The sequence below is a fragment of the Anabrus simplex genome, chromosome 11 (assembly GCF_040414725.1).
Source record: "Anabrus simplex isolate iqAnaSimp1 chromosome 11, ASM4041472v1, whole genome shotgun sequence".
NCBI classification, from domain to species: domain Eukaryota; kingdom Metazoa; phylum Arthropoda; class Insecta; order Orthoptera; family Tettigoniidae; genus Anabrus; species Anabrus simplex.
Genome location: NC_090275.1, coordinates 85,799,619 through 85,826,095, shown reverse-complemented (window position 1 = coordinate 85,826,095; position 26,477 = coordinate 85,799,619). Strand labels below are relative to the sequence as shown.

Below are 26,477 nucleotides of genomic sequence, written 5' to 3'. Positions count from 1 at the left end.
ACACCAACCAAGTCGCTCTTTATCAGATCTGACCTCACCTTAGAAATACAAATTCAGAAGTTCTGGAGCCTCGAGTAAGTGAACCATGTTACACACTCACCTGAAGAGAAGGAATGTGAGGCCCATTTCAAGGACACCACAAGAAGAGATGAAACTGGGAGATTCATCGTAGAGCTACCCCTTAAGAGAGAGTTGCAACTTGGAAACTCAATGCAGACTGCCAGCCGACGTTTTCATCTATTAGAACGGAAACTACAAACTCAAGACGACCTTCGTAAAAATTACATCACCTTCATGAGAGAGTACCAGACCCTTGGACACATGACGGAACTTCAGTCAGAACCCGTTAAAGGTGAAAGATATTATATGCCTCATCACGCTGTTGTCAAGCATTCTAGCAGCACTACTAAAACAAGAGTCGTATTTGATGGATCAGCAAGGACTGACAACGGTACTGCCTTAAACGATATCTTAATGGTAGGACCTACAATTCAAGAAGATCTTTGCTCAATAGTTATGAGATTCCGCACTCACAACATTGCTTTCACCGCTGATATTGAAAAGATGTACCCCCAGATAACGGTTCATCCTAAACATCGACACTTACAGTGCATCCTATGGAGAGAACATCCTCAAGATAATCTAAAATCTTATGCTCTTAACACTGTCACATACGGCACGTCTGCAGCATCGTTTCTGTCCACAAGATGTCTCCAGCAATTAGCACTCGAAGAAGCGTCCGAATTCCCGAGAGCGACCGTGATCCTCAAACGTGACTTCTATGTTGATGACTGTCTTTCTGGAGCAGATACTTTAGAAGAAGCCCTGGAGCTGCGAATCGAGTTACAACAGCTTCCCAGTCGTGCAGGGTTTCCTTTGCGAAAATGGTGTTCCAATAGCCCTGAATTGCCGAACTCCATCCCAGAAAGCTTACGAGAAACTAAGCACTCGCTAACTGACAACGTTAGTGACATGGTAAAGACATTAGGGTTGACTTGGCATCCATCCACGGACAAGTTTCAAATAAACTGTAACGCAAATTTTCAAGAATTAATGGGTGATACGACGTTCACAAAGAGAATGGTGCTCTCAACGATATCCTCAATTTTCGACCCACTTGGATTTATAAGCCCTGTAGTAATCAGCTTCAAGGTTTTCATGCAACGTCTCTGGCAGGAAAGGTCAGGATGGGATGACCCTTTACCAGTAAACTTACTTGATATTTGGTTGAAATTATATGATCAGATCCCCACGCTTAATAGCATCAAGGTCCCAAGATGTGTTCTCGCTGAAGGGAAAATCAAGTCCATAGACATCCATGATTTCTGCGATGCTTCACATCACGCTTATGGCGCCTGTATTTACGTGAGGTCTGTGAACAACAAGGGTGACGTTCTTATCAGATTGTTATGCGCAAAATCGAGAGTCGCACCTTTAAAGCAAGTCTCAATTCCCCGACTAGAATTGTGTGGTGCCTTACTGCTCTCCCATCTCCTGAAGAAAACACTTGCCTCTCTACAACTGCCATTCACTCAGATACAGCTTTGGACTGGCTCGACAATTGTGCTAGTATGGTTAAATGCGTGCCCCACTAAATGGAAGACGTTCGTAGCAAATAGGGTTGCAGAAATTCAAGAAATTGCTCCCTCGAATCACTGGTCTCATGTTAAATCACAGAATAACCCAGCAGATCTCGTCTCGCGAGGCATTGAACCAACAGACATGAAGAACAACATGCTGTGGTGGCACGGTCCAGCCTGGCTATGCTTAGACCCCTCAGCTTGGCCGAAACAAGAAACTATCTCCGACCCTAACAAGATACCAGACAAAAGAATATTAACTTCACTTGTTATTGTGCAACATAACGACTCATTTCTAAACACATTCTCTTCGTTAAACCGACTACTCAGGACGATTAGCTATTGCCTCAGATTTGCTTCAAACTGCAGGAGAAACCCCGATGATCGCGACATGTCCCCGTTAAGGCCTCAAGAAATAAGTAATGCCCTCAATGTACGTATCAAGATTGTTCAAGCAATATCCTATCGTGAAGAAATTCCTTGCCTCGAGCAAGGAAAGAACATTCACTCAGCTAGCAAAATTAGGAATTTAAGCCCGACTCTGGACCAACATGGCTATCTTCGTGTTGGTGGAAGACTGTACAGATCTCTTAGAAGCTAAACATCAACTTATATTACCTCCCAAACATCACCTCACGAAACTAATTATTTTAAGTGAACATCAAAGATTGCTCCACGCTGGACCCCAACTCCAGATATCATCATTACGTGGGAAATATTGGATTCCAAGAATTCGACAAGTCGTTAAAGGGTGCATTCATTCATGCTTGCCATGCTACAAATTAAACTTGACAACAAATCAACAGAAGATGGGAAATCTTCCCAAAGAAAGAATCACCCCTGCAAGACCATTCCTGAACGTGGGGGTAGACTATGCTGGTCCATTTTTTATAAGAATTGGAACACTGCGAAGCAAACGAACGGGCAAGGCCTACATCGCCATCTTCACTTGCCATGCCACAAGAGCTGTACATTTGGAAGTTGTCTCAGACCTTACAACGGATGCATTCATGGCCGCACTGCGACGTTTCACGTCACGCAGAGGATGTCCATCAAATATCTATAGCGACAATGGCACTAACTTCGTCGGTGCTGCAAGGGAGCTGAAAGAACTGCAAGAATTTCTCCAAGATTCTGATCAAAACAGAAATATTGTCGAAGCTGCAACCATAAAGGGGATCGCCTGGCATTTCATCCCTCCATCAGCACCGCATTTCGGCGGAGTTTGGGAGTCCATGGTGAAATCTTTCGAGTACCATCTGCGAATAACTATGGGTAGCACGGTGCTTACCTTTGAAGAATTAACTACCCTTTCTTCCCAAATAGAGGCCTGCCTGAATTCTCGTCCTCTAACAAGACTCAGCGATGATCCTACAGACTTATCTTGTTTAACCCCATCTCATTTCCTAATTGGGGAACAAATTACTGCACTTCCTGATCATAACCTTGTTCACTGTGCCATAAACAGACTTTCCAGATGGCAACATATTCAAAAGATGACCCAGGACTTCTGGAAACAATGGCATAGGGAATATATTAACACTCTGCAACAGCGCCACAAATGGACTGAGAAACATCCTAATCTTCGAATTGGAGATCTTGTGTTCATCAAAGATGACAACCTAGCACTTCTGCAATGGCGAATGGGCATAATAGAGTCTGTTCATCCTGGTGAAGACAACCTCGTACGGGTCACCAGTGTGAGAACAAACTCCGGTATCATAAAACGACCCATCAAGAAGTTGTGTGTTTTGCCTGAGAATGAGAAAGAATACTAAAAGTTTCGAGTTACACAGTGATGTGATTTATACCTTTATGAACTCCCTGACTATCTGTGTTATGTGTTTATTCTTGAAGTGAATTATCTTTCTTCTTCCCTTCTTAAAAGGCCAGTGCCTTTTGGTGGCCGGTATGTTTGGGAAATTTTTACCTTTTCTTGTAAATATTTGTGTTGGTACATATATCAAACAGTTGAATGTTAATAAATATGGTGTTCGAAGATACATTCCCAACAACATCCTTCTTTCTTGCTAACTCCGCAGTTTCACCCGAGGGAAAGGTCCGAATCGTTAACTATGTAACCTACTTTTCTTAAAATGTAACTTTCCGCCGGCTAATGTAACAGATTTCATAAATCTTTAACTGTAAATCGGGGATAGAGTGTGATGTACCCTCTCGAGATCCCCTTCATCTTGGTTTGAGGTGACTACGTTTTTATAACTATTTTTCATTCTGTAATGTGGTAAAGTAATTTCTATACGATTCACCTCAGTAGTTTGGGAATAGGCATTGTTTCATCGGCCTAGAGCCCCTTAGGTTGTTTTAGTGTTCATATCTAGGAGTGCAAGTATCCGCCTCGATTCAGTTGGTGTTTCGGGCTATTTACTTAACCTGTTCTTTCCGCAAAGGCCCTGTAGGTTGGGTACTAGATACCCCTGTATAACATTACCTTTCAATTTGTAAGTTGTGCCTTGACGGGCGAGTGATTGTAATTTGCTGATATTGCCTTGAATAGGCTAGATGAACCTGAGAGCTTGTTTGCTCTTTTCCAAAATTTTGTAATTGTAAAGAGTGCCTCTGGAAGGCTATATATTGAGATTTTGGAGAGCAAGTACTATTGAATTAGGGGATTTCTGCCCCTGAATAATTTGTACTCTTTTTTAAATTTGAGCTTGTAGCTCAGGAAATGTGAAGCTAGGGGCTTAAAGCCCAAAGAGTTATGATTCTGAATCTTGGATTTTTCCCGATCGTGTTAATGATTGTACCTGTAATATTGTCATGAAAAAATGGTTAAGTTTGAAGTTCTAAAAATATAACCTTCAGTTTAAGTTTTCAATTCAATTCTTGACATTGTAGTTAGACCCATTCACCCCAGCACCTTCTTTAACCTCTTTCTGCTCCACGGGTATCCCCGTAACAGTGACATAGTATCTTATGGCTCCGAGATACAGTGGCCTCCCGGAATTTAGACCACATCTCTTGCACCTATGCTGCGTGCCATCTAGCCCTACCCTGCGAACCTTGATTTAACTATAATACATTTCATTTTGTGGGTTGGTATCCCTTCCATGATAGTTAAGCTAACTGTGTCCAATCAGCGGCCAGCCACGTAACTATAAAAAAGAAGCTCATTTCCTGCTAAACCCCAAGAAGTTAAAATCAAGCTGATAAAAATCACCAAAAATTATAATCTTCCCCTTAGCAAAGAGGCCAATTTTCTCGCTTCAAAAAACAATCTCCTTCAATTCCCATCTCCAAGTAATAAAAATCTCCAATACCATCTCTTCCCCTGGCCAGAGAAAATCGACACTTTCTAAGTGGCCCACCTCACTTAATTGAGGAATTCAAACGCACCAGCAGCAGCCTGGGGATGTATTCCAAAATCTCCAAGGAAGAAAACTCAAATACTTCAAAACAAAATTTTATGCAGGAGTACAAAAGCCCCATTGTTGAAATAAAATAGGGAGATACGAAGACAACATCGAATTTCCACTATCGGATATCAGATCCGGAAAATAGCTGAGATGGCGAAGTCCAGGATGCTCCTTATCGAGTCCAACGAACCAGTTATCCCCATTCTTAAACAGTTCATAAGAACCAAGAAGCCCACCGCACGACTTAAATATCGGAGCCCTTGGCTCACTAACGACCTGGATAAAGTACTCCTTTTGGTCTTTTCCAAATTAAAACACGCCATTAACTAATTATTATCTAAACATCAAAATGACGACCCTGAAAAGGCCTGTTTCTTAAGAAGGTGGCCCCCTCTCCCCAGAGTCACTAACTTACATAAGAAATTTTCCAAAATACCGTTGAGGGAGTTTCTCGTCTGCACAACAGGCTATGCTAGCCTACTGTCAGACCGCTTTTCTCCCAATAGTGTAAGTGAACAGAGATTTACCGACTCATTAGTCATTCTCGGAAACAGATGAGAAAAAATGGCATAGTTTTCGCCCTGGGACCCTCCATTTACTCTACCACAGCAAAAAGAAAATCAGCGAGTGTCTTCTTACGTGTGCGAATGGACTAGTGAACTTGCCGTGTGACTGCTGACTGGTAGACTGAGTACGCAGGTGGGATGTGAATCTATCGCTATACTCGGTGACTCCTCTGCGGACCGAGGGAGATATTTTTAAAATACTTCAAAGAGTAATGTAGAAATTCTGTAAGTGCAAGGGTAGTACTTACGGTTTTATTAAAAAATAAGGGGAATGTTAGAACCTTTAAGGGAATACTAGGACAAGGTTTGGTTTGCCTTATGTAATATAACCACGCGGAGATAACCTAAATCGTTGCCTATATTATACCTCACAAAGACATGAAATGCAGGTCTCTCTAAGCAAAAAAAAAAAAAAAAAAAAAAGAAAAAAAGCGGGCAAAGCTGTTCCGGCATTCTGCCCCTAGTACTGTCCTTGCCGATTCACATGGCGTTCATAATTTTTTTATAATTGTAGTTGACCTCTTACTATTTCCTTTCAATGCTTCGTTACCAGTGGTAGTTTGATTATGTCTTGGACCCTTTTGATATTTTAATGCTCCATATATGTCTGTTTGCCTTTGCTGGCAAGATGTAGTGTTTACAGTGCACTATGTCTTCTGGTATGGGCTAGAATAAATTTCTTACTTTCATTGACCTGTCTCAGTCTTATCCTTGGCTTTGACAATATGAAAGTGGCTGAGGTATGAGTGATGCTAGTAATGCCATTCCTTATGCAGCCAGCCCCTGCTATGAATGGTGTGAAAATGTCGCTCATAGGGTCGGTTGGCGCATGCATTTCAGTGGGCTTGGAAGACTGATATGTAATAGCAGCTTCTGGCTCAGTGGGGAAAGCAATGGGAAACTACTTCACTCCGCATTTCCCTCGTACGCCCCTTCAGTGACACCTCGGCCATCTATGACAGCTAATGGTGGACCTGTTGAGGATCCAACCAGCCTTCGGGCTGAATACCCAACATACATACATACATACATACATACATACATACATACATACATACATACATACATACATACATACATATATGGCTCTATTAAACAGTATTGTTTAAATGTTTGTTTGACTTTTAGATTATCTTATTTTAACACTATATGGGTGTTCTGCCTGTTATTTTGACTCTCGCCATAGCGGGTGGAATACAGACTGTTCATTAATTGTGTGTTTGGTATGGTTGTGTGGTTATGCTTTATATGTGCATTGAAGAGAGCATTTCTCTTGTTTTCATCGGCAGTACATGGCGGGCCCGGTCTAGAGTACAACTGTTTGATTAATTGTGTCTGTGACACGCTTCGAGACTTGAAGCTATGTTTGAGACAAGGTCAGGTTACCTTGAAAGTTAAGAAGGTAAGGAAAGAGTACAGTAGTACTGCAATTTTTGGAATTAATGTGGTGCACACGTTTGGGCTAGATGTTTTGGAGCTCCATGTCCTGGAAAATATTTGAAAACTACATATCATGTGAAGTGTTTATTTAATGATATTAGACTTGTATGAATGTAGTCCCTGATTTATTGTAGAGGATGAAATGAGAAACTGATGGTATGCCATTACCATGCAAAGTGGGATTTTCTTTAGCTGATTTGTCCCTTTTATTTATTAATGAATGTCTGACTTTCGTTATTTAATATATCTAATAATGTGCACAATTTGTGCAAAATAAAATTACAACTACACGACTCTATTAAATAAATAAATACTGTGCAAAAGATAAGATGTACTATAGCTCATGCAGGTCTATGATATGTTTCCCTTGATTCATACACTTAAGAACGTGGTAACGTTCACAGATTCTGTTGCGCATCTCACAGACACAACTCGAGTTTATATCATGGTACAGTTTATGATGGGAGGCATACACAGCCAAAGAGGTCACAAAGTGACGTAAGTCCTGATTCGCGTCCATCCATGCTCTGTTCATTATGGCCTCGGTCGAGTAGGACTCTATCCAAATTTCTCTTCTTCTCAGTGTCATTTCTTCCAGAACCCACCGCCAGTTGGTGGTAGAAGGCAAAACAAACCTGAATCTTAAGTTCTCCATTAAGAAGGGCTCCCGAGCGAGCTCATATACTAATCTTGAGCGGGTGTATTTAGATACACCAAGAACAGCCTTCAGTATCTACCCTTTTACCCATTCCATTGTTCGAAGATCTCCAAAGTTTAACTTATCCCAAGTTACCTCTATGCTATACTTGAGTACTGTATGACGGAATTAACATAAATAAGCTCCCATCTACTGTATACATTTTTGGAACTGGATTTTATTAGCGTAGAAATTCATTTTCGGATACCTTCTATCAAGATGTGGACTAATGTTATTTTAAAAGTGATTTGAAGTCACGAACTGCTCATATTTCCTGCGTCTGTGAACGTAGTTCAACTCATTTGAATTTTACTTATATACCAAATGGAACGAATGTTTTAGGCCGTGAGCCTCTGTCTGCTGCTGCTCTCTCCCGTAGGGAGCCTTGTTTGCCCTTGCTCTAACCTTCTGCGCAGCTTGCTGGCGAATACAATATCTTCTTACTTCAGGCAAGTACTGGCCATCTAACTGCTTTTGACATCCGTTACAACATTGACTGGATCCAGCATCACTGCTCCGATGCAAGCTGTTTTACTGCAGGAGCAAGTCAGTTTAATGTGATTTTAAAACGTCTTTTTTTTCTTACTACTCCTATGCAAATAGTGTTAAATAAATTCTTGTTCCATTGGTTATGTAGATGAATAATTATAACTGGATTAAAGATCAAACAAGGCATATCTCTCTGTACTTAAAATGCCATCAAACCAACCCCTATTTTTCCACATGCTCATCTATTATACCAGGCCTGTCCAACACAAAATTTAGTACCATATTTACTTGCCTACAAGAACCTCATTGTTTCTTGTTTACTTTTTGGAGGGTATAAAACAAGCGTGTCCAAACTTTTCATGTGCTGGGGCGCACCTGACTCTTGGTTAACGAGGCACAGGATCCATTTGAGGATGAATGCCTGGGAAAAATGTAACCATAACTAGTATGTTCAGAAATATTTCTAAACCTTCAGTTACGGTTAATGTTGGTACAATACAATTTGCATTTAGAGGGTGCTAAACAAGTATACCAGGAACACTGTATACTTTATTTCCTACTTGTCTTCAATTTAATATTTTGTTTTCTCTCTCCTGACATCTGAACACCTTGATGAACGATGTACTGGTACCTAAACAAAATGCAGGCTGACTTCAGCTTTCTTCAATTATATAAATATATTGTGTAGCCATGGGCTGTACTGTAAAGACGATTGCCCTATCGGGCTGGACAGAAAAGATACTAGGTTATATGTTGACCCCAAGGTCACTCACCAGCCTACAAGAACACAACTAAACCTTCAATGAGAAGCTCATATTGTAGCTCACAGAAATGCAGTGTGCACTTTAAACGTACAGCAAATTATTGTAACATCTCTCTCTTTCCGTGCCAGTAGCCAATTCTGATGCCAATTTAAAAATTGATTTAATATAAAGTTTTCATGTGTTACAAACGGATGCGAGCCAGTGAATGATGTTTGCAATTAAAGAACGAACAAGAAATTGAGTGAACTTCATTCACAGTCAGAACTTTCAGTAGATCCAGCTAACGTGGGCAGCTCCCAATATTTCTTCAATGGTTTAAAGTATTGAAATTATAGTGTTTTTTTTACAAGTTGCTATACGTCGCACCGACACAGATAGGTCTTATGGCGACGATGGGATAGGAAAGGGCTAGGAGTGGGAAGGAAGCGGCCGTGGAAAACCATCTTCAGGGCTGCCGACAGTGGGGTTCGAACCCACTATCTCCCAAATACTGGATACTGGCCGCACTTAAGCGACTGCAGCTATTGAGCCTGGTGGTTCAAATGTTAAGGAAAAGTCATATTTCTTTCCCAAGCTAATTTTACCCAATATCTAAAAATAACTGTGAATGATGGGTCCTTGACCCTGTTTAAAGCAATTTTATATTGGCCATTTTTATTGTTTATGTCATATTTTGGAACTAGCCTGAGCTTGTACTTGGAATGCAACTCCTAACAACTTTTATAACTGCTCTGAATGACTTAATGAGCTTCAAAAGTCTCCCAACATCAGAATAACATGCAATTTCTGTGGTTTATTTGAGCTCAGCAATGAAGGTTTGATGTGATATCAATTACCGTACTTCTACACACAGAAAGCTATGAACTACGTTGCTACTATTATTAATTTCCCTGTGAGCTCGTCTCATATTTACTTTGTATGTACAATATAGTGGACCTAGTTCCCTGGATCCTTAGAACATAGCTGTCGTCTGGTTGCTGAAGGTATTGTTTCTATACTCTGATAACAATTAAATCAATTTATAATGTAAAGTAATTACACATATTCCTTATTATTAAAATAGAAGGCTATTTTTAATGAAGGACTGTTTGCCAAAAAATGTAAGAAACATTAGAAATTATTGGTTAATTCGTTTCTTGTTCTATTCTGCATACCTTCCACTTTTTTCCACATTATTTCCATGTTTTTATTGTAGCATAGGGCAAGTTTTTGCAGACGCTCCGCTGCTTGCAGGGGGGGACCGTTTCTGAATCATAGTATTTTGTACATCACTGGAGTGAAAATCCTTGCTGTCGAGGAACTCATTCATGTGTAGAAAGAGGTGTGCAAGATGGGGTCTGTAGGGAGGGTTGTTGAATTGCAGCCAGCCGAAAGACTAGCAACTATCACTTCTTTCTGCACATGAAGAAGTTGTCATATGAAATGAATTTCATGTTGGTCCATATTTATGATTGATCACTATCAACAAGGATGAGAAGGTCCACCTATGACTCCACTAAATCAGAACGACACAGACTCATGCTGTGAATGCCCCTATTAATACCACAACAATGGCAGTTTATAGCAATAGTTAAATCCCCAGACCAGGGATACGCATCACATGTAGGTCACCTTTTTAACTCCAACAATTATGCAAGATAAAAGCTACACCAAACGGACTACGATTTTCTTAAAAGAAAAAGTTGGAATTCAAGACGACAAATTGGGGCAAATATTCATTTATAAGAAGGGGAGTTAGGGATTGGAATAACTTACCAAGGAAGATGTTCAATAAATTTCCAATTTCTTTGAAATAATTTAAGAAAAGGCTAGGAAAACAACAAATAGGGAATCTGCCACCTGGGGGACTGCCCTAAATGCAGATCAGTATTGACTGATTGAGAAAGTGACACATTCCTCGTTAGTGTAATCCAGCCTGTTGGTGTTGAAGCGAGCGTGGAGTCTGTCTACTGCGATGATGAAGGCTGGACGGAATCCTTATTCAAGCCTCGTCGTGAACTATCTGAACCGATGGATCCGGGTTGATGCTCAATGATTCTAACGGGATCTATACCCCGAGAACTTTCTTCTGGCCTTTGTAGTTCAGAAACACCTTCATCTACCTTTTTAAGTTAAGTGATATTCTTCAAGCCTCATCGTCGTAAGTAATAAAATAATTTCTGGGACATCTCTGTTATACAGCGATTGGATTTTCGACAAAGTGTTATCAAGCACTTAAAATGTGTCGTGCGAGTGATACTTCGGAATTTTAAAACTGTGTATTGTACGTAATGGGAACTTGGGTTCGTGAATTATTATTATTATTATTATTATTATTATTATTATTATTATTATTATTATTATTATTATTATTATTATTATTATTATTATTATTATTATTATTATTATTGTTTATTGGTAAACCTCGAGCCTTTGTTTGAGGGCTGTATGTGAGTAATTGAAAGGTTACTAAGCGAGGCAGTTTTCACAGGATTTATATGTTTAAAGTTTCTTTCCCTCTTTAATTTTATTCTGTTTATTACTTCATTTGTTCTTTTCCTTTTTTTTTTGGGACTCCAGTTTCTGATTTTCTTTTGTCCTTACTTTTGCATTGTTGCGTCCCTGCTTCGGATTGGCCCAACTCCTTCTAAGGTGGGCGTGTTTGTTGCCCTTGCTATGGTGTTCATTATTAATGTTGTTGTAGTAATTGGTTTCGCGCTTGTTGACGACCTTGTCTATTTAATTGAATGTCGATAATTTGTGTCATTAGCACCCAATCTCAGTTTTCTTTCTGGATATTTTAATACTATCCTACGTTTTAATTCCTTTTTCATAATGTATTTATTTGATTGCCTTCATTCTACTGGGGAATGTGTGTGTTTAATTTTCTTGTGAAAGCTCCTCGCATAACACTCTATCTAATGTTTTGAATTTCGGTTTAAAATAAATTCTTAAGGATAAGAAACTATTATTTAGCACAAAAATTCAAAGGAAATACCTAAAACTGGTGTTAACGATTAAATTAGTAGAAACCTATGACACTGAGGTTACAAGCTGCGTGTTTCTTAAATTCTACTGAACTACATTAATTGATTGAGGAAGTGTATTAATAGCAATTATTAGGAATCTTATTAATTAGGATGGATCCATCGTTTTTAGGGGGTAGTTTGATCAATATTTTATTTATATTTCTTGAACGTGTTCTGCATTTTATTGTCCTAATATATTTTTTAAAAATTATATCATGCCTAATTTTCTTAAAACAAACTTGGTGTTGTACAGTGACGCGTTCTTTTTTTCTTCCACGGTTTGTAGTCACCTGCACAGATGAGGGTAAGTACTCCGTTTTATTTGTGTTGTGCCTTTTTTTTCAAGGTGACGTTGCTTCCACTTGTTGTTTTGTTTCTGCCCTTACTTCTTGTAAGCACTGTATCTTTGATGCTGGCAGTTTAGATAATTTAGGGATGTTGTCCGACTATTGCAACTGGAACGATTTTGGCTTCGAACGGGGCCATGGCGGATCTCAGGGACGATCTTGTAATTGATCTGATATCAAATGTACCCTTTGTAGCTGCTGTCGCTCGCTGTTTTATCTGGGTACTGAACAAGTTCATTGTATTTTGTAAGGTTATAGCCAGATATTTAAAGCTATTAACAGTTTTTAGAGGTTTACTTTTGAAAAATACTCTGTGTTCTGAGAAGACACGTCCACCCTTCCTGAAAATCATGTGCTCACTCTTCTCTGTATTAGTTTGTAAGTCACTGTTTTCTGCCCGGTTTTCCAGAGCTTGGGTTCCGTTTTATAACTCTGTGAATACATGCGACCCCACAACCATATCATTTGCTTCGTTTGAGTCTTCTCTAATTTCCTGAACAGCATAGTGCGTAGGGACATCGAACAGTGGGGGGTTGAGGGGCCTGGAGTACACCGTTCGTCAGTATGATCTGTCTGGAAATTGTTACGTTGTTGGAAATTTGTATGTTATTACTCCTTAATACTTTGTGGATCCAAACTGTGAGAGATTTATTTTCTTTTACTAAAGAATCTAGTTTCGTGGAGAGGATTGTCCTATTTATATTGTCGAAGGCTTCCAAGAAATATATGAGTACTGCATGGAATTTTTCTTGAGGCGTTCTAAGGGCATTCTCTATGTCATATTTGATATTTCCGATTACCTGAAGCGTGTTTCGTCCTCTTCTAAAACCAGATATTACCGTCAATTTCATCGGTAAGTCGTTTTGTCACAAAATTTGTTTCCTTAATAGATTGTTTTCTAGGGCGATCCTTTTGGAGGAATTAGGGTGACACGTATCTCCTTTCCTTTTGTGGAGCGCCTCTATTGTTTAAGTTCTCCATGATATTGGGATATTTCCTGACAGCAGACATGGATTCATTAGGTTTGTAAATGCTGGGAGTTACATGTTAACTGCTGTCTTGATATGCTCATTAAAGATACCGTCACGTCCGGATGCTTTCCCGTTTTTCAAACTAGACACAGCATTGAGAACCTCCTCCACTGTGAACAAGCAGACAATGGTGCCGTCAGGTTCGATTTTTTTCTTTTGGTATGCTGCCATGGGTCCTTTCTGAGTTAATATAAGGGTAAAGTGCTCCTCCCAAATGGACATATCAATGTTACCAGCAGTTTAGGTATTCCTGGGTCTTAGTGCCAGGCAAGGATTTCTCCGTGCCCCTTCTGCCATCCTGGCCGTTTCAAGTTCGGTGAAATCATTTCAAGTCTTCTTGAGTAAATTCTTATATTCCTTTCTAAGGTGACTACAAGTAGTTATGGCTTCTTGATTATTACTGGCTTTTGCTATGTGGAGGCCTTGCAGGACATTTTCCTTTGTAAGTAACAGGTTTTATTAAACCATTTTTGTGATTTTCGTTTTGTTAGATTATGGTAATAGAGGATAGAATTATGTTCTCTAGTACGGTAGCACATCCAGATCAACCACCTCTGTTCTATTATTAAAGTGAATGAGTTTGTCTGACCTTTGCAGGAGAGCGCTTTCATTCAACTTTAGGAAGATATTCTTTGTAAGGCTTTTCTCATTCTTATCTTTTGCATGACCAGCAATTGCAAAGCTTGCTACGGCAGGGCAATGCTTCTTAAGTGGTCCTTCTGCTCCTGAGTAACGTACTGTGTAGTCCAAAAATTAAATAAGACTCCCCTGAAAAATATTAAATCTATTGTACAACTCCCATTGTATGCAAAATACGTTTTAAAAATAATAACTTTAAAAGTTCTACTTTTACAGTACTTTAAAAAGTTTTTATTCTTAAAGCGAAGTTATACGTACATGTTTCGTCCTTCTTGGGGACATCTTCAGCCTAACGAAGAAGGAAAGTTAAATAGTAAAATTAGCATAACAAAAAAGGTGTTATATACAGTACATGTAACCTCCGTACAGGCCATGAAGGCCCTTGGAGGAGTGGAACGTAAAGGCTTCCATCATTGTTAACCTCGGCACTTGATGGGGTAGAGTGGTTAACTCTCATCGTTGTTCAAGTATAAAATCTTATGTTTATTCACACACAGGTTAAGAGAAAAATCATGACGAGCAGTTATGCCGCTAATCGTAAAATGTGTTCCATTAATGGTTGAATGGATAATAAACAGTGTGTAGTAAAATTAGGTTGTTAACGCACTGAGAACTTTTCATGTGGTGCCGTTATTAGTTGAAAATCCCGGTTTGGGTTGTATATTTTCAATTGTGGAGTAATCTAGAATGAAAATAGGTTATTGAGAAATTGTGCAAACTTAAACAAGATCGAAAGGTAAGAGAAAGTATATAACCCACATGCGAGTACTTATATTCCTTGCCGGTCGTTAAGTTTATTGTTACACATGCCGAGGGCTATGTACGGATTGTTGTCTATTGTTGGCTGGAGGTAGCAGCCAAGTAGTGGAAGACTTTAGGGGTCGAGGGAATGGTGAGTGGGTGAAGGCTAGTATTCTCGTTGGGTATTTTTAATAGAATGTATTACCGAGGTCGATAGCTAAAAGTGCGGCCAGTATCCAGTATTCGGGAGATAGTAGGTTCGAACCCCACTGTCGGCAGCCCTGAAAATGATTTTCCGTGCTTTCCCGTTTTCACACCAGGCAAATACTGGGGCTGTACTTTAATTAAGGCCACGGCCGCTTCCTTCCCACTCCTAGCCCTTTCCTGTCCCATCGTCGCCATAAGACGTATCTGTGTCGGTGCGACGTAAAGCAACTAGCAAAAAAAGAATGTATTAATTATTCCTTTGGAAAGGGTGTTAAGATTCTATGATATTTTTTTCGGTGTACCATTGGGGTTTGTTATTTGGTTTATGTCGAAGAAGACATTTTCGTAAATATTGAGTAAGATATTTATTAGCTGGTTTAAGGATGGAAATATCTTGTTCTAATGTTTAAAATGAATGGTTTTAGTCCGACATGTGGGAGCTCATGGCAAAACATATATTGTGCTTTTTGGCGTTAGTGTGTTCCTGGTAACGAATAAGAAAATTACGTCCAGTTTGGACTATATAACTGGGCTTGGCATTGTAAACAATTTAGTTTGTGTACTCCGGAGTTCATGTATTTATTATTTTTACTGTGAATGCTTTAATGATTGTAAAGAATAGTGGAATTGTTATCAGCTGTTCCGAAAGCTATGTAATTTTTTTTTAAGATGTTCGTAATTTAATAGACGTTATTGTCCTTATAGGTGAACGCGACATCATCTTCTTTCTTTTTGGAATCTTTTAGTAGCTTGGTAGAAGGTTTTTTCGATTTTCTTGACAATTTCGTGGACAAAACTCCTTTTACAACCATTCCTGTCAGCTTGGTATAAATTATGCCCATTTTATTCTTAAAATATTTTCAGATATTTGGATATTGAAGGCTCTGTGGATTAAGCTAAAAATTCCGCTCCGTTTTCGTCTCCAGGATGAAGCGAGTTATATTTAACAGTCTTGATAGTTTGCGCCGGTTTCCGAAATATTTTGAAAGAAATTTTGTTATTGTGTCTAGTTAAAGTTAGATCGAAAATTTGATCGAGTTGTTGATTTCTGATTCTAGTGTAAATTTAATATGTGGGTCTACGTCATTCAAAATCTCTAAGATTGATTCAATGTTCGTTTTCCTTTCATTCAGTATAGCAAAAACATCGTCAAAAAATCTGGCACAGAAAAGTATTCCTTCAATGTTATTGAGAATTTTGGACTTTCTTAACCGATCCACGTATATTTCTGCCAGTATCCCTGAAGCTGATCAACCATATTGTTAACGGAAAGTAATTATTGCATAAAACGAACTTCAGAATAGTTATAAGCTCGCCAATCTCATGTCTTGTGTGCAATTATGGCTGCTTTCTAAAGAAACTCTGGATATTGCGTGCGCGAGTCCAACAAATAACCTGGGCGTTTGCGCAGAGCATTATCTCTCTGTCAGTCTACCATACACTCCACTTCCCCTCCCTTCCGTGAAGCACAGCAGCAGACAGTGCTTTGTGGCCTGGCATAGCAAATACGGCGAGTTCGTCAATATGAATCACGCGCCCGTAATTAACTTCATTTTCTGGAGAAGGAAACTTTTCTCCGACTATTTGATTGCACCATCGTTCTTAATATAACACGAAGAGCATCTCTGACTCTTTCTGTATAATTTTGATATACCCTGTAGATATAATTGTATTTATATATATAGTGAAACTTACGGTTAATGAATTTCTTGTTAATGATCATGTCTTCCTTGTTGAGTAGTTTGTCCCTCAGCTCGTAGATGTTATCACACTGGGGATAAACACCACTTATACCAGTTATTACTATCTCCTCGCCTTCTGGAGGATGAGAGAGCCTCTTTCCATTCCTGATGTGACGTTCCATGAATGTAGGAGCCATTTGATCTGCAATGGGAGAAACGACAGTCTTCAATTATTTTGTACAACACAAATAGCCAGGTAATGATAATAGAGTAATAATAAAAATAGTAGTTGTAGTAGGCCTAAGTATATTTTCTCCAGACTGTACAGTTTTTCAACCTAATTAATATATACGGAGAAAATAAAATAGAGAACAAACCCCAAAAGAAAACATAAAGTTTACAACTTGTCTACTCGTTTGTATTATTCATTTTACCAAGCCGTTTTGTTATCCGTTATGAACACTGTTTTCTAGTAGGACATCCCGTCTTCTCTACTTGTGCTCCAACCTGCTTAAATTGTTTTGTGTCTAGGAATCAGAAAATAATGATACTACTATTGTTTTTATTAATCTATACGGAGAAAATTAAAGAGAGAACAAACCCTAAAGAAAACTTATGAAGATTAATTAGGTTGAAAAACTGTTCAAGCTGGAGAAAATTAATCTACTACTACTACTTTCATCGTTGTAAGATGCTAGGAGGCAGGACACAACCTCCCGCTTTATATTTCAACAGGACTTTACGATTTGGTATCGGGATGTCATCAACTTGGCTTCAGCCCTCACTGTATCGGGAGGATTGTACCTCAGGGTACCTAAGGGGTCCGCGCGTCCCCATCCAGACATCGGCAGCGGCGGCCGTTCGTGTCGCCAAACCCTGGACGCTACAGCCCGGACTTGGGCTACTTCGGTGCTGTTATCAGGGCACACTACTTCAAGAATCCGAAACAAACAAATGAAAACTGACTATTCAATAAGATATATTCCAGCCTACAAACGTATTTCTCAAAATTAATCAGCTAATGTACTTCAAAAGTTCAAAGCTGTTCAACCCATTGTAAAAACTTATGGGGTGGAGGTCTGTACCTGCGGTACACCTTTCCCGGCTATTTAAACTGCGCGCCTTTTCTAAGGTAATCTATGTCAACAAAGTTGACTTGTGAACTAAAACCATTCGCATTTTACAGTCAGATGCCTCTACCATCGATTTAGTTGCTCCCTCTTCTGGACTAAAAATTAACTACTGGATAGAGTAATATTTATTTTTGGAGTTGGCAAACCGTTTTGTCTGAGGATCGTTTGTTTATGTATCGAAGTTTTCAACACTTCAGCTGATTCCTCCTCGATTATAATCAACCTATCATATACTTGGAAGTAGGTTCTCTATCCAATTAAATCCGGGGGTGTGTACAGGAATCCAGCCAATCAGCAAAGTGTTCAGGAAGCTTCCCCTCACGGCACTATAAAATCAGGGTACTTGAGGGTCCTCTTGTGTGAATCGCTCCAGTGCTTGGGAGTGCGACTTGGCGGAGGACGAAGGGAGGCAGGGGCGAGACCTGCGTGAGGAAAATCCAGCGGCACAAGCTAATGGCAGAATTTATCTAGATATGTGATAGCTCCTGTGGGTAATTTGAGAGGAAGGTTTCAAACTCTTTTCTTTTCATGTAATTTTGTAAATTGGTGGTTTTCAATGTAGAATTTTAGGTGAAGTCTGAGGACTCCTGTTCTGTTCCCTAAGGGGCAATATGCAATACAAGGGAACATATAGTGATGACGTTCTATTATTTCCCATTCCACCTTGCACTGGGTGGCTAAAGTTTTTGAAACATCAAAATTTCGTAAATCTTGTCTCGGCCTTAAATGTTCCTCCATTAGTCACATCTTATAGCACAGATTAACCTCTGTATCTTGGGGTCATCAGCCCACTTAGGGTTTTAACAATTTCTACAAGTAGTGCAAGTGTTTCGCCTCCTTACATTTTGTTTATGGCCGGTTATGTGCAACCCTTTTCTTTTTCCATTAAGGCCATGCAGTATGGGCAGTTATGCCCCTGTTTATTCGTTAACTGTCCCTGCGTCTTGTTTCCCTTTAGGAACACTGCTTAGTGTTTTTGCAATTGTGGAGTAATTGATAAACACTCGAAAGTTAGGTCACCCGATGGGTTTCCTAGTACGATTTCTGTTTATCAAAGGAAAATGCCTGCCTCTGTGAGGCTAGACTATGGTTTCTCGGAGCTCAGACTTTTGAGTAGTGTCTCTTCTTGGAGAAAATCGTGTTCTTGTACCCGTCAAGAGCAAAAATGCTGTTTTCTATGTAATTAGCTGCCTGGTAATTATCACTAGGTTTTGTACCTGATTTTCGGACTTTTAAGTCCTGGATATTGTTAGAGCTGACGAGCTCATTAATAACTTATTATATTATTTGTTATTTATTCAGAGTTCCTATCTCTAAATTTTAAACTAGAACAAAAGTAAAGTAAATAAATAACATTACAAAATTAGTTGTGTTAATTTCTGCTCCCGTTAATTCCTTGTCCAGCCATTCAACCCAGGCGTTTCTTATCCCTGTGTGAACCACGAGAACTCCGTAACATAAGCGAATTCAGTGCAGAATTGGGCAAAGAAAAACAATAGGAAAATTCCCAGCACATAAATGGACCAACGAAAGTGGACAAAGATTAGCCGAACTCTGTAGGGTATGCAACCTTAAAATCACGTCAACACATTTCAAAAATAAACCATCAACAATGACATGGAGATCACGAACACACTTATCGGAGAATTCCAAATTGACCACGTAGCAATCTTTCATCTACACCGCAGAGAAATGATGAATGTTCAGGTCAGAAGTGGTGCGAATATAGACCCAGATTATTGCCTGACGAGAATCAAACTACAAATGAAACCCAAGAGATTCACAAAAAAAGGAACCACTAACCACAAAATTTGACCCCACTAGGATCCGGCCATATCTCACTGAAGAATTGGAGAGAAAGGAGGCAAAACTTGGCAACATCTCAAAAGCAAACAACACTAATTCCTCTGCAGAAAAGGAGGGGACACCCTTGATAGAATGAAGAACGAGAACAAGCAATCCAATCTCGACAGAAGGCATACAACAACTGGAACCTCAAAAAGACAGAGAAAATCTACAAAATATTCCTGGCAGTGAGAAAAGATGCAGCTCAATTGGGCAGACAGACCAAGAGGAAACTTAAAAAGGATCAACTACATGAAATCGAGAAAGACTTCGAAAGAAACAACACACGAAATTTCTATTTAAGTTCTTCAAAACTAAGCTTGCAGGATATCAACAACAAAGTCTCTGCATCAATAAAGAAAATGGATGGTTGGCACTAAACCACCAAGAAAACTGCGAGGAACTCGTCAAATATTTTAAATAATTACTGAGCTGTCCAGAAAAAACACAAATATTTCCCCACAAGAACCTGAAAGTACGAAACAAGTTCATTACCGCCAGATGAACAATAAATCACCAAACAGATTAAAAGACTTAAAAACAATAAAGCGTCAGGTGAAGAAAGAATCTTAGCGGCAGTCCTTAAATCATCAGACCCAAACACCACAAAAGGGATCACAAAAATTTTGAAAACAGAACAAATTCCAGGAGACTGAAAAAATGCATTAATTTACCACTACACAAGAAGGGAGTCAGAACAGATGTAAACATCTACAAAGGAAGAAGGGAGTCAGAACAGACGTAAACAACTACAGAGGAATCTCACAAGTATCGGTTGCATAAACAAATTATATCCCAATGTCTTCTTGATAGAGCACAACAACAGCTAGAACCACAAACCGGAGAATATCAGGCAGGATTCAGACCAGGCCGATCGTGTCCAGAGCAAATCTTGAACTTAATGCTAATGCTAAGACATCAGAGAATTTGTAGCAAAAATTTAATCTGCACATTTCTTGTTTTCAAAAAAGCCTATGATTCAGTTGATCGCAAATTACTCTTCCAAATATTGAAAGAACAAGTTTTAAACATAAAAACACTTGCAATCATAAACCAGACACTGACAGACACGAAGTCCAAGGTTGAATTCATGGGGGAAACATCAAATCCCTCTGAAATCTAAACGGGAGTAAAACAAGCAGATGGACTCTAACCTTAATTCTTCAATTGGGCTTTTGAAAAAGTGATACAAGAATGGCGCAAACTGAAATTGGTCCTCAAAATTCACCAACCAATCACTTTAGGCAGAAGAAAATTAGCGATAAATTGCCCAGCTTTTGCGGACGAACTAGCAATATTATCAACGGCCCAAAATGAGATTCAACTCCTGAAATAAATTGCGGCCAATGTCGGCCTTCAGATATCTTTCGAAAAGATAGAATACATGATCTGCAACAAACATGCACCAAGATTCATGGAGACAAAATATGGCAAAAATAAACGAGTATCACAACTGAAGTACCTTGGTGAAACAATTCAGGAAAATGGACTCGAAATGAAAAGCAATTAAATTAGATGTCAAAAGATGGAAACCGCATATCGACTAACCCAAAATGTCTATAACAGAAAATGTATCCCCAAGCACATAAAACTAAGAAATTACGATACAGTTATTAAACCAGAATGTCTTTATGGATCAGAGACGCTAATTTTGAACAAGAAAGCAGACATTGAGAACATTGACGAAAAGGAACGCAAAATCATAAGAAAAATTCTGGGCCCAAATCTCACAAACGGATAACACCAACTTAGAGACAGACAGAAAATCAAACAATACACAAATATTCGCAGTGACATTAGAAAACGCAAGGTAAGATTCTATGGACATATTAAAAGAATGCATCCAGATAGACTTACCAAACAAATAATCGAATTCTATGAAAACAGGAGTAAAATTAAGACAGACACAATGAAATGATTTGGCGAAATCAAAACTGATTTGAAACAGGCAGGAATTACACCAGTAGATGTCCAAAACAGGGGAATCTTCAGACCCAAAATTCACAAATGGCAAGTTGACCAAGAGGTAAGACCAAGAAAGATGACTGGAACGACATGGTCTGAAGGCAGAAAGGAATCCCACAGTAAAATATGAAATAAATATGGGCACAGAAGAAAGCAAATGCACTTCTCAAAGTACTTTACATAGTCTAAATGGGTTTATTCGCATATATATATGTACCGGGCGGTACACCTCCACGCCGCTAATTCAAAAGGTGCGCCAGTTGAAACTCCTCTGCTGGAGGAAACCTGAACTTTATTGACGGTATTAATTTTCTACTTTCTCAGAAGATGTCACTACCTGTAAATTTCGGAGTTTTAGAACTGTGTCATTTTTTATGTGTTTTTGTTTTGCTTGAAGTAAGAAGTGTGAACTTTCTCTTCTAGAGGACACTACTGAAGAACTACAATAGTGCACCCTAGTGCGAAGAAAAAGAACTGTTCTTTGGAGAAATTTTTATTTCAAAAGTTTGTTTCTTGTTAAATTTCCTTCTGTTATGGTTTAAGTTGGCTGTATACCCCTCTCTTTCTCCTTGTTTTGTATTCAACCAATCCCGAATTTCTTAACTTAATTTTCCACCAATAATGTGTTTCTTCTTCATCTTGTGTAGGGGTTTCTCTTTATTCTCCAATAAAGTGATTGTGGGCGGGTGTTCTCATTCCCCTAACGCCTAGAACCTTCCGCGAGAGTATATAAACTGCTGATTTTAGGGTCTCTGCGCCACTTCTGTTCCATCTTTCAGTGTGTAAAGTACATAGCAGGGGGCGGGAAGCGCCTCTTTCTTCGGCAGCGGTCAACAACAAGGTAATGGCCAATTAATAACTTCTTTCTTTGCTAGCTCAGCAGTTTAACTCTCGGGGCGGGTCCGAAGTTTTTCCGTTATGTAACCTTCCTTAAAAATGTAAAGAATCTGGTATCTATTTTACCTTTTAAACTACGTATTGGGATAGAGAGTGCTTAACCCTCTCGAGCTCCCACTCATATTGTTTTGAGGTGAACTTTTTTCTCAACCTATTCTTCCTTAACATTATGTAAATTTGTTTCTTTTCTAAAGTCACCTCCGTAGTATGGGATTAGCCCTTGCATCAGTGGCCTAAGAGCCAAATTAGGTTTTAAAAACAAAGTGTATTAGGAGTGCCGATCGCCTCCTCTCAAATTGTTATTTTGGAGGTCATGTAATCAACCTTCTTTTCATTTAATAGACCTCAGTAGGTTGGGTATTTTACCCCTGTGTCTATGTCCAGTGAGGACAACTCGAAGGTGGAGTTTGGTGTGGCCTTTGAGAGGATTAAAGTTGAGAGCGAGTGGCTCTTTTTGAAAATTGAGTGTTGTATGCCTCGTGGAGGCTTTTCAGTGTAATTTGGAGCAAGGGCTCCTAGGCATGAATGGGGTTTTCTGCCCCTCTGTTGAAACTTGTGTTTGGGGTAAAACTGAGCTGATTGCCCAAGCATTGTGAAGTCAGGGCGCGAAGCCCAAATCCTGTAAATATTGTAACTACCCTTTTGACTTGCTACTTTGTACCTGCCATGCTTGTTATTTCCTTATTTTGAAAAGAAAATATAACCTTGTTAAATTTTAAATTAATTTTACTTTCGTAGCTTGAGACCCGTTCACACCCGCACCTTCTTTCACCTCTACCTACCACGGAAAGCTCCGTAACAAGTGGTAGCAGAGCGTGGTTGAATGGGTCTCATTTTAGCCACTTTTGACGGCTAAATATTGTTCTGTTCCGAACTCTAACCATTTTCTCAGTTGCTGGAATTTTTGAGGTTTTCAAAATTGATCTGTCACCATGCCCGGCCCTCGCGATGTTCTCCATCTTAACTATTTGCGCAAGGAGGAGTTGATCTATGAGTTAACTATCAGAAATGTACAATCTGGAGGCACGGTTGCAGTAGACACAAACAAGCTTAGAGAGTCCCTAGATTTGCCCATTTCCATCCCCAATTTGGGAGAGAAAGAAATTGACGACTCTCTTTCCACGATCACGGAGAATATTACTGGGCTAGCTTCTGTAGTTAGTTTCTTTGATGAAAATGATCCTTCTCCTAATCAAATTAAGCGTGTGCAAGCTAGGCTGTTTCATTTTTCAAATAGAGTTAACGATCTGTTGTCTCTAAAGTTGAATGACGTTCAGAAGAAGGAAGCTAGTACGCTGCTTGAAAATATGTCTGAATTATCTAGCAAGGTCACTCAATTGTTAACTGGGGAAGTTCCTCCCAAAACTGATCAACCCGCCACGATGAATGCTGGGAGCGAGGAAGAGCCCCCTAAGGGAGAAGTCAAAAGGATAACCGTTGCTGCTCAAACTATCTCTGCCCCATTAGACAACGAGTCTGAACGTCGTAACTCATTGACTAATGTACGTTCTGAATTAACTTCTTTGCCACTTAAACCTTTACCGACTATGTCACCCGGGTTTAGCAGCTTGCCTCATCCATTGGCAATGTTGCTCAGAGGTATCTCTAAGTTTTCCGTTAATACCACCAGTGAAGTAATTTCATTTTTAAGATTTCTAGTTGAATTTCAGGATCATGCCCTTGTGTTTTCTCTTTCTCCATGTCAAATTTTGCAAATTATCTATCCTTATGCAATTGGTATTCTCTCTGACAAAATAGTAAGAGCCATAGCCGAACAGTCATCTATTGAAGATTTTCATGCACACCTGCTTGCAAATTTTATTCCCGCCCGCGCGAGGTCATCTCTGATTCAGAAGTACTATTATCGTGTACAGCGTTTGGATGAAAACCTGGCTGACTTCATCCAAGATATTAAATTCTATACTAGGGTGTTTGCTCTTCACTTTCCGGAGGATCAGATTGTACAGGCTATTGTAGAGGGAATTTCACCTCCCTATAGGTCATATTTGTGTTTCGCGGCGTGCCCGCAAACTTTCTCTGAACTTGAAGCATTGGCCGTCTCAGCAGAAGGAGTTAGATACGCCGATTCTTTGCGTGTAGCGAAAGAACCCCCGCCTTCCTTTAGTAATACTCGGCCTCCACCTCGCCGATCAGTCACCCCTCGTAAATGTTATGCTTGTGGGTCGCCTGACCACCTGCGCAATAAGTGTCCACTGATCAAGTCGAGTGGGACAAGGAATGGGGCTGGTTCATCACAAGGCTGTTTTAAATGTGGGGCTTTCTCACATATCGCCAAGAATTGCCCAAACTCAAATAGCACCCCCTCCTGCTCAACTTCTGGTGCAAATTCCACCTATGCCAATAATAAAAAGTGACTAGTGGCTTCGGCTGAGTCGACTAATCCATCTTCCCGAGACTCAGCCCCTGGTAAACAGGTTGTAAATTCAGGGAACGAGTAGTCTTCAAATTCATCTTTTGAATGCCCTAAAGAATGTCTTAGGATTGCGGCGGATACCCCCGCACCTATTCCTTTTCTTAAGATTGAGTTAAATAACGAGCCTATAACCGCTCTATTAGATTCAGGTAGTGTTTGTTCAATTATTTCGGACCAATGGTATTCAAAATTTAAGTCTGTTTGTAAACTACCTGACTATGTCTCCTCTCCTGTTCAATATGTTTCGGCTAATTCATCCCCATTAGAAATTCTAGGTTCCTTACTGGTCAAAATTCGTATTTTTAAATTTACATGGAAAACCAAACTGTTTGTGGCTAAGCACTTGTCTTGCCCCATCATACTGGGAGCGGACTTCATTTCTCACACTGGTCTTGTGCTCGATCTTCAGAGTAAGTCGTGCACATTCAAATTTGCGTCCAAATGTAAAATTCCCTTGTTAAAGTGTAATTCTGTGTCATGTTCATCTATTTCGCCTACCCAGGATGAGATGTTGTTAGACCTTAGACATCTACCTGAGGAGCAGGCTGATAGTATTCGTAAATTATGTCAGTCATTTCCAGAGGTGTTCTCTGATACTCTTGGTGTTACTGACCTTATTGAATACAAAATTGAGGTCACGGATTCGATTCCTGTCCGTTTTCCACCATATAGGCTATTTCCACCTAAAATGAAGGCATTGAAAGAAATCATCGATCAAATGTTGAAGGATGGTATTATTAGGCCCTCTAAGTCGGCGTATTCTTCGCCTATTTTTCTAGTCCCGAAACCCCAAGGAGGCTTCAGGCCTGTCATTGATTATAGGGCTCTCAATCGGAAGGTGGTGTTACAATCTGTGCCCCTTCCCGACCTTCATTCTTGTTTTTCATGGTTCCGTAAGGCCAAGTTCTTTACTATCTTGGACCTGAATCAGGCCTATAATCAAATTCCCCTTGCCGAAGAGTCTAAACACCTCACAGCGTTTGCCACGGACTGGAACTTATACGAATACTACCGCGTGCCTTTCGGGCTCCCCACGGGAGCAGCTGTACTCACTAGGCTACTAGATAGGGTCTTCTCCGACATCAAATTTGAGTACTTATATCACTACTTGGATGATGTCGTCGTATTTTCAGAGACTTTTGAAGAACATCTAGATCATCTGCGAGAAGTTCTCAATCGCCTTCGTAAGGCTGGGTTAACTGTTAAGTTGTCCAAGGTTGCCTTTGCTAAGCCCTCTATGTCATTCCTAGGGCATATTGTATCACCTGATGGTGTAGCAGTCGATCATTCTAGAACACAGGCCATCCGTGATTTTAAACCTCCCAAGGACATTAAAGGTATCGCCAGGTTCATTGGTATGGTGAATTTCTTCAGGAAGTTTATTCCTAACTTCGCTAATAGAGCGGCGCCCTTAAACCTTCTTCGTAGGAAAGGCATCAAATTCGAGTGGGGACCTTCTCAACAAGCCGCTTTTGAAGATGTTAAATTAGCTCTCTGTAATGCCCCTGTACTTGCTATGCCTGATTTCTCGAAGAAATTCATCGTCCAAACCGACGCGTCGTCGTCAGCAGTAGCTGCAGTCCTTCTTCAAGAGACTGAACTAGGGAGGCGACCCATCGCCTATGCATCTAGGACTCT

The 26,477-nt window shown here is 39.7% G+C and overlaps 1 protein-coding gene across 1 annotated transcript in view; it reads right to left on the bottom strand.

The window, feature by feature from the left end:
* Positions 1-26,477, bottom strand: part of LOC136883437 (fatty acid synthase) — an 844,467-nt gene that overhangs the window by 762,828 nt on the left and 55,162 nt on the right. Inside the window, exon 2 of the mRNA XM_068229660.1 lies at positions 16,579-16,767. Within this exon, the coding sequence (XP_068085761.1) occupies positions 16,579-16,762 (184 nt within the window). The 5' untranslated portion in view covers positions 16,763-16,767. The remainder of the gene's footprint in view (positions 1-16,578; positions 16,768-26,477) is intronic.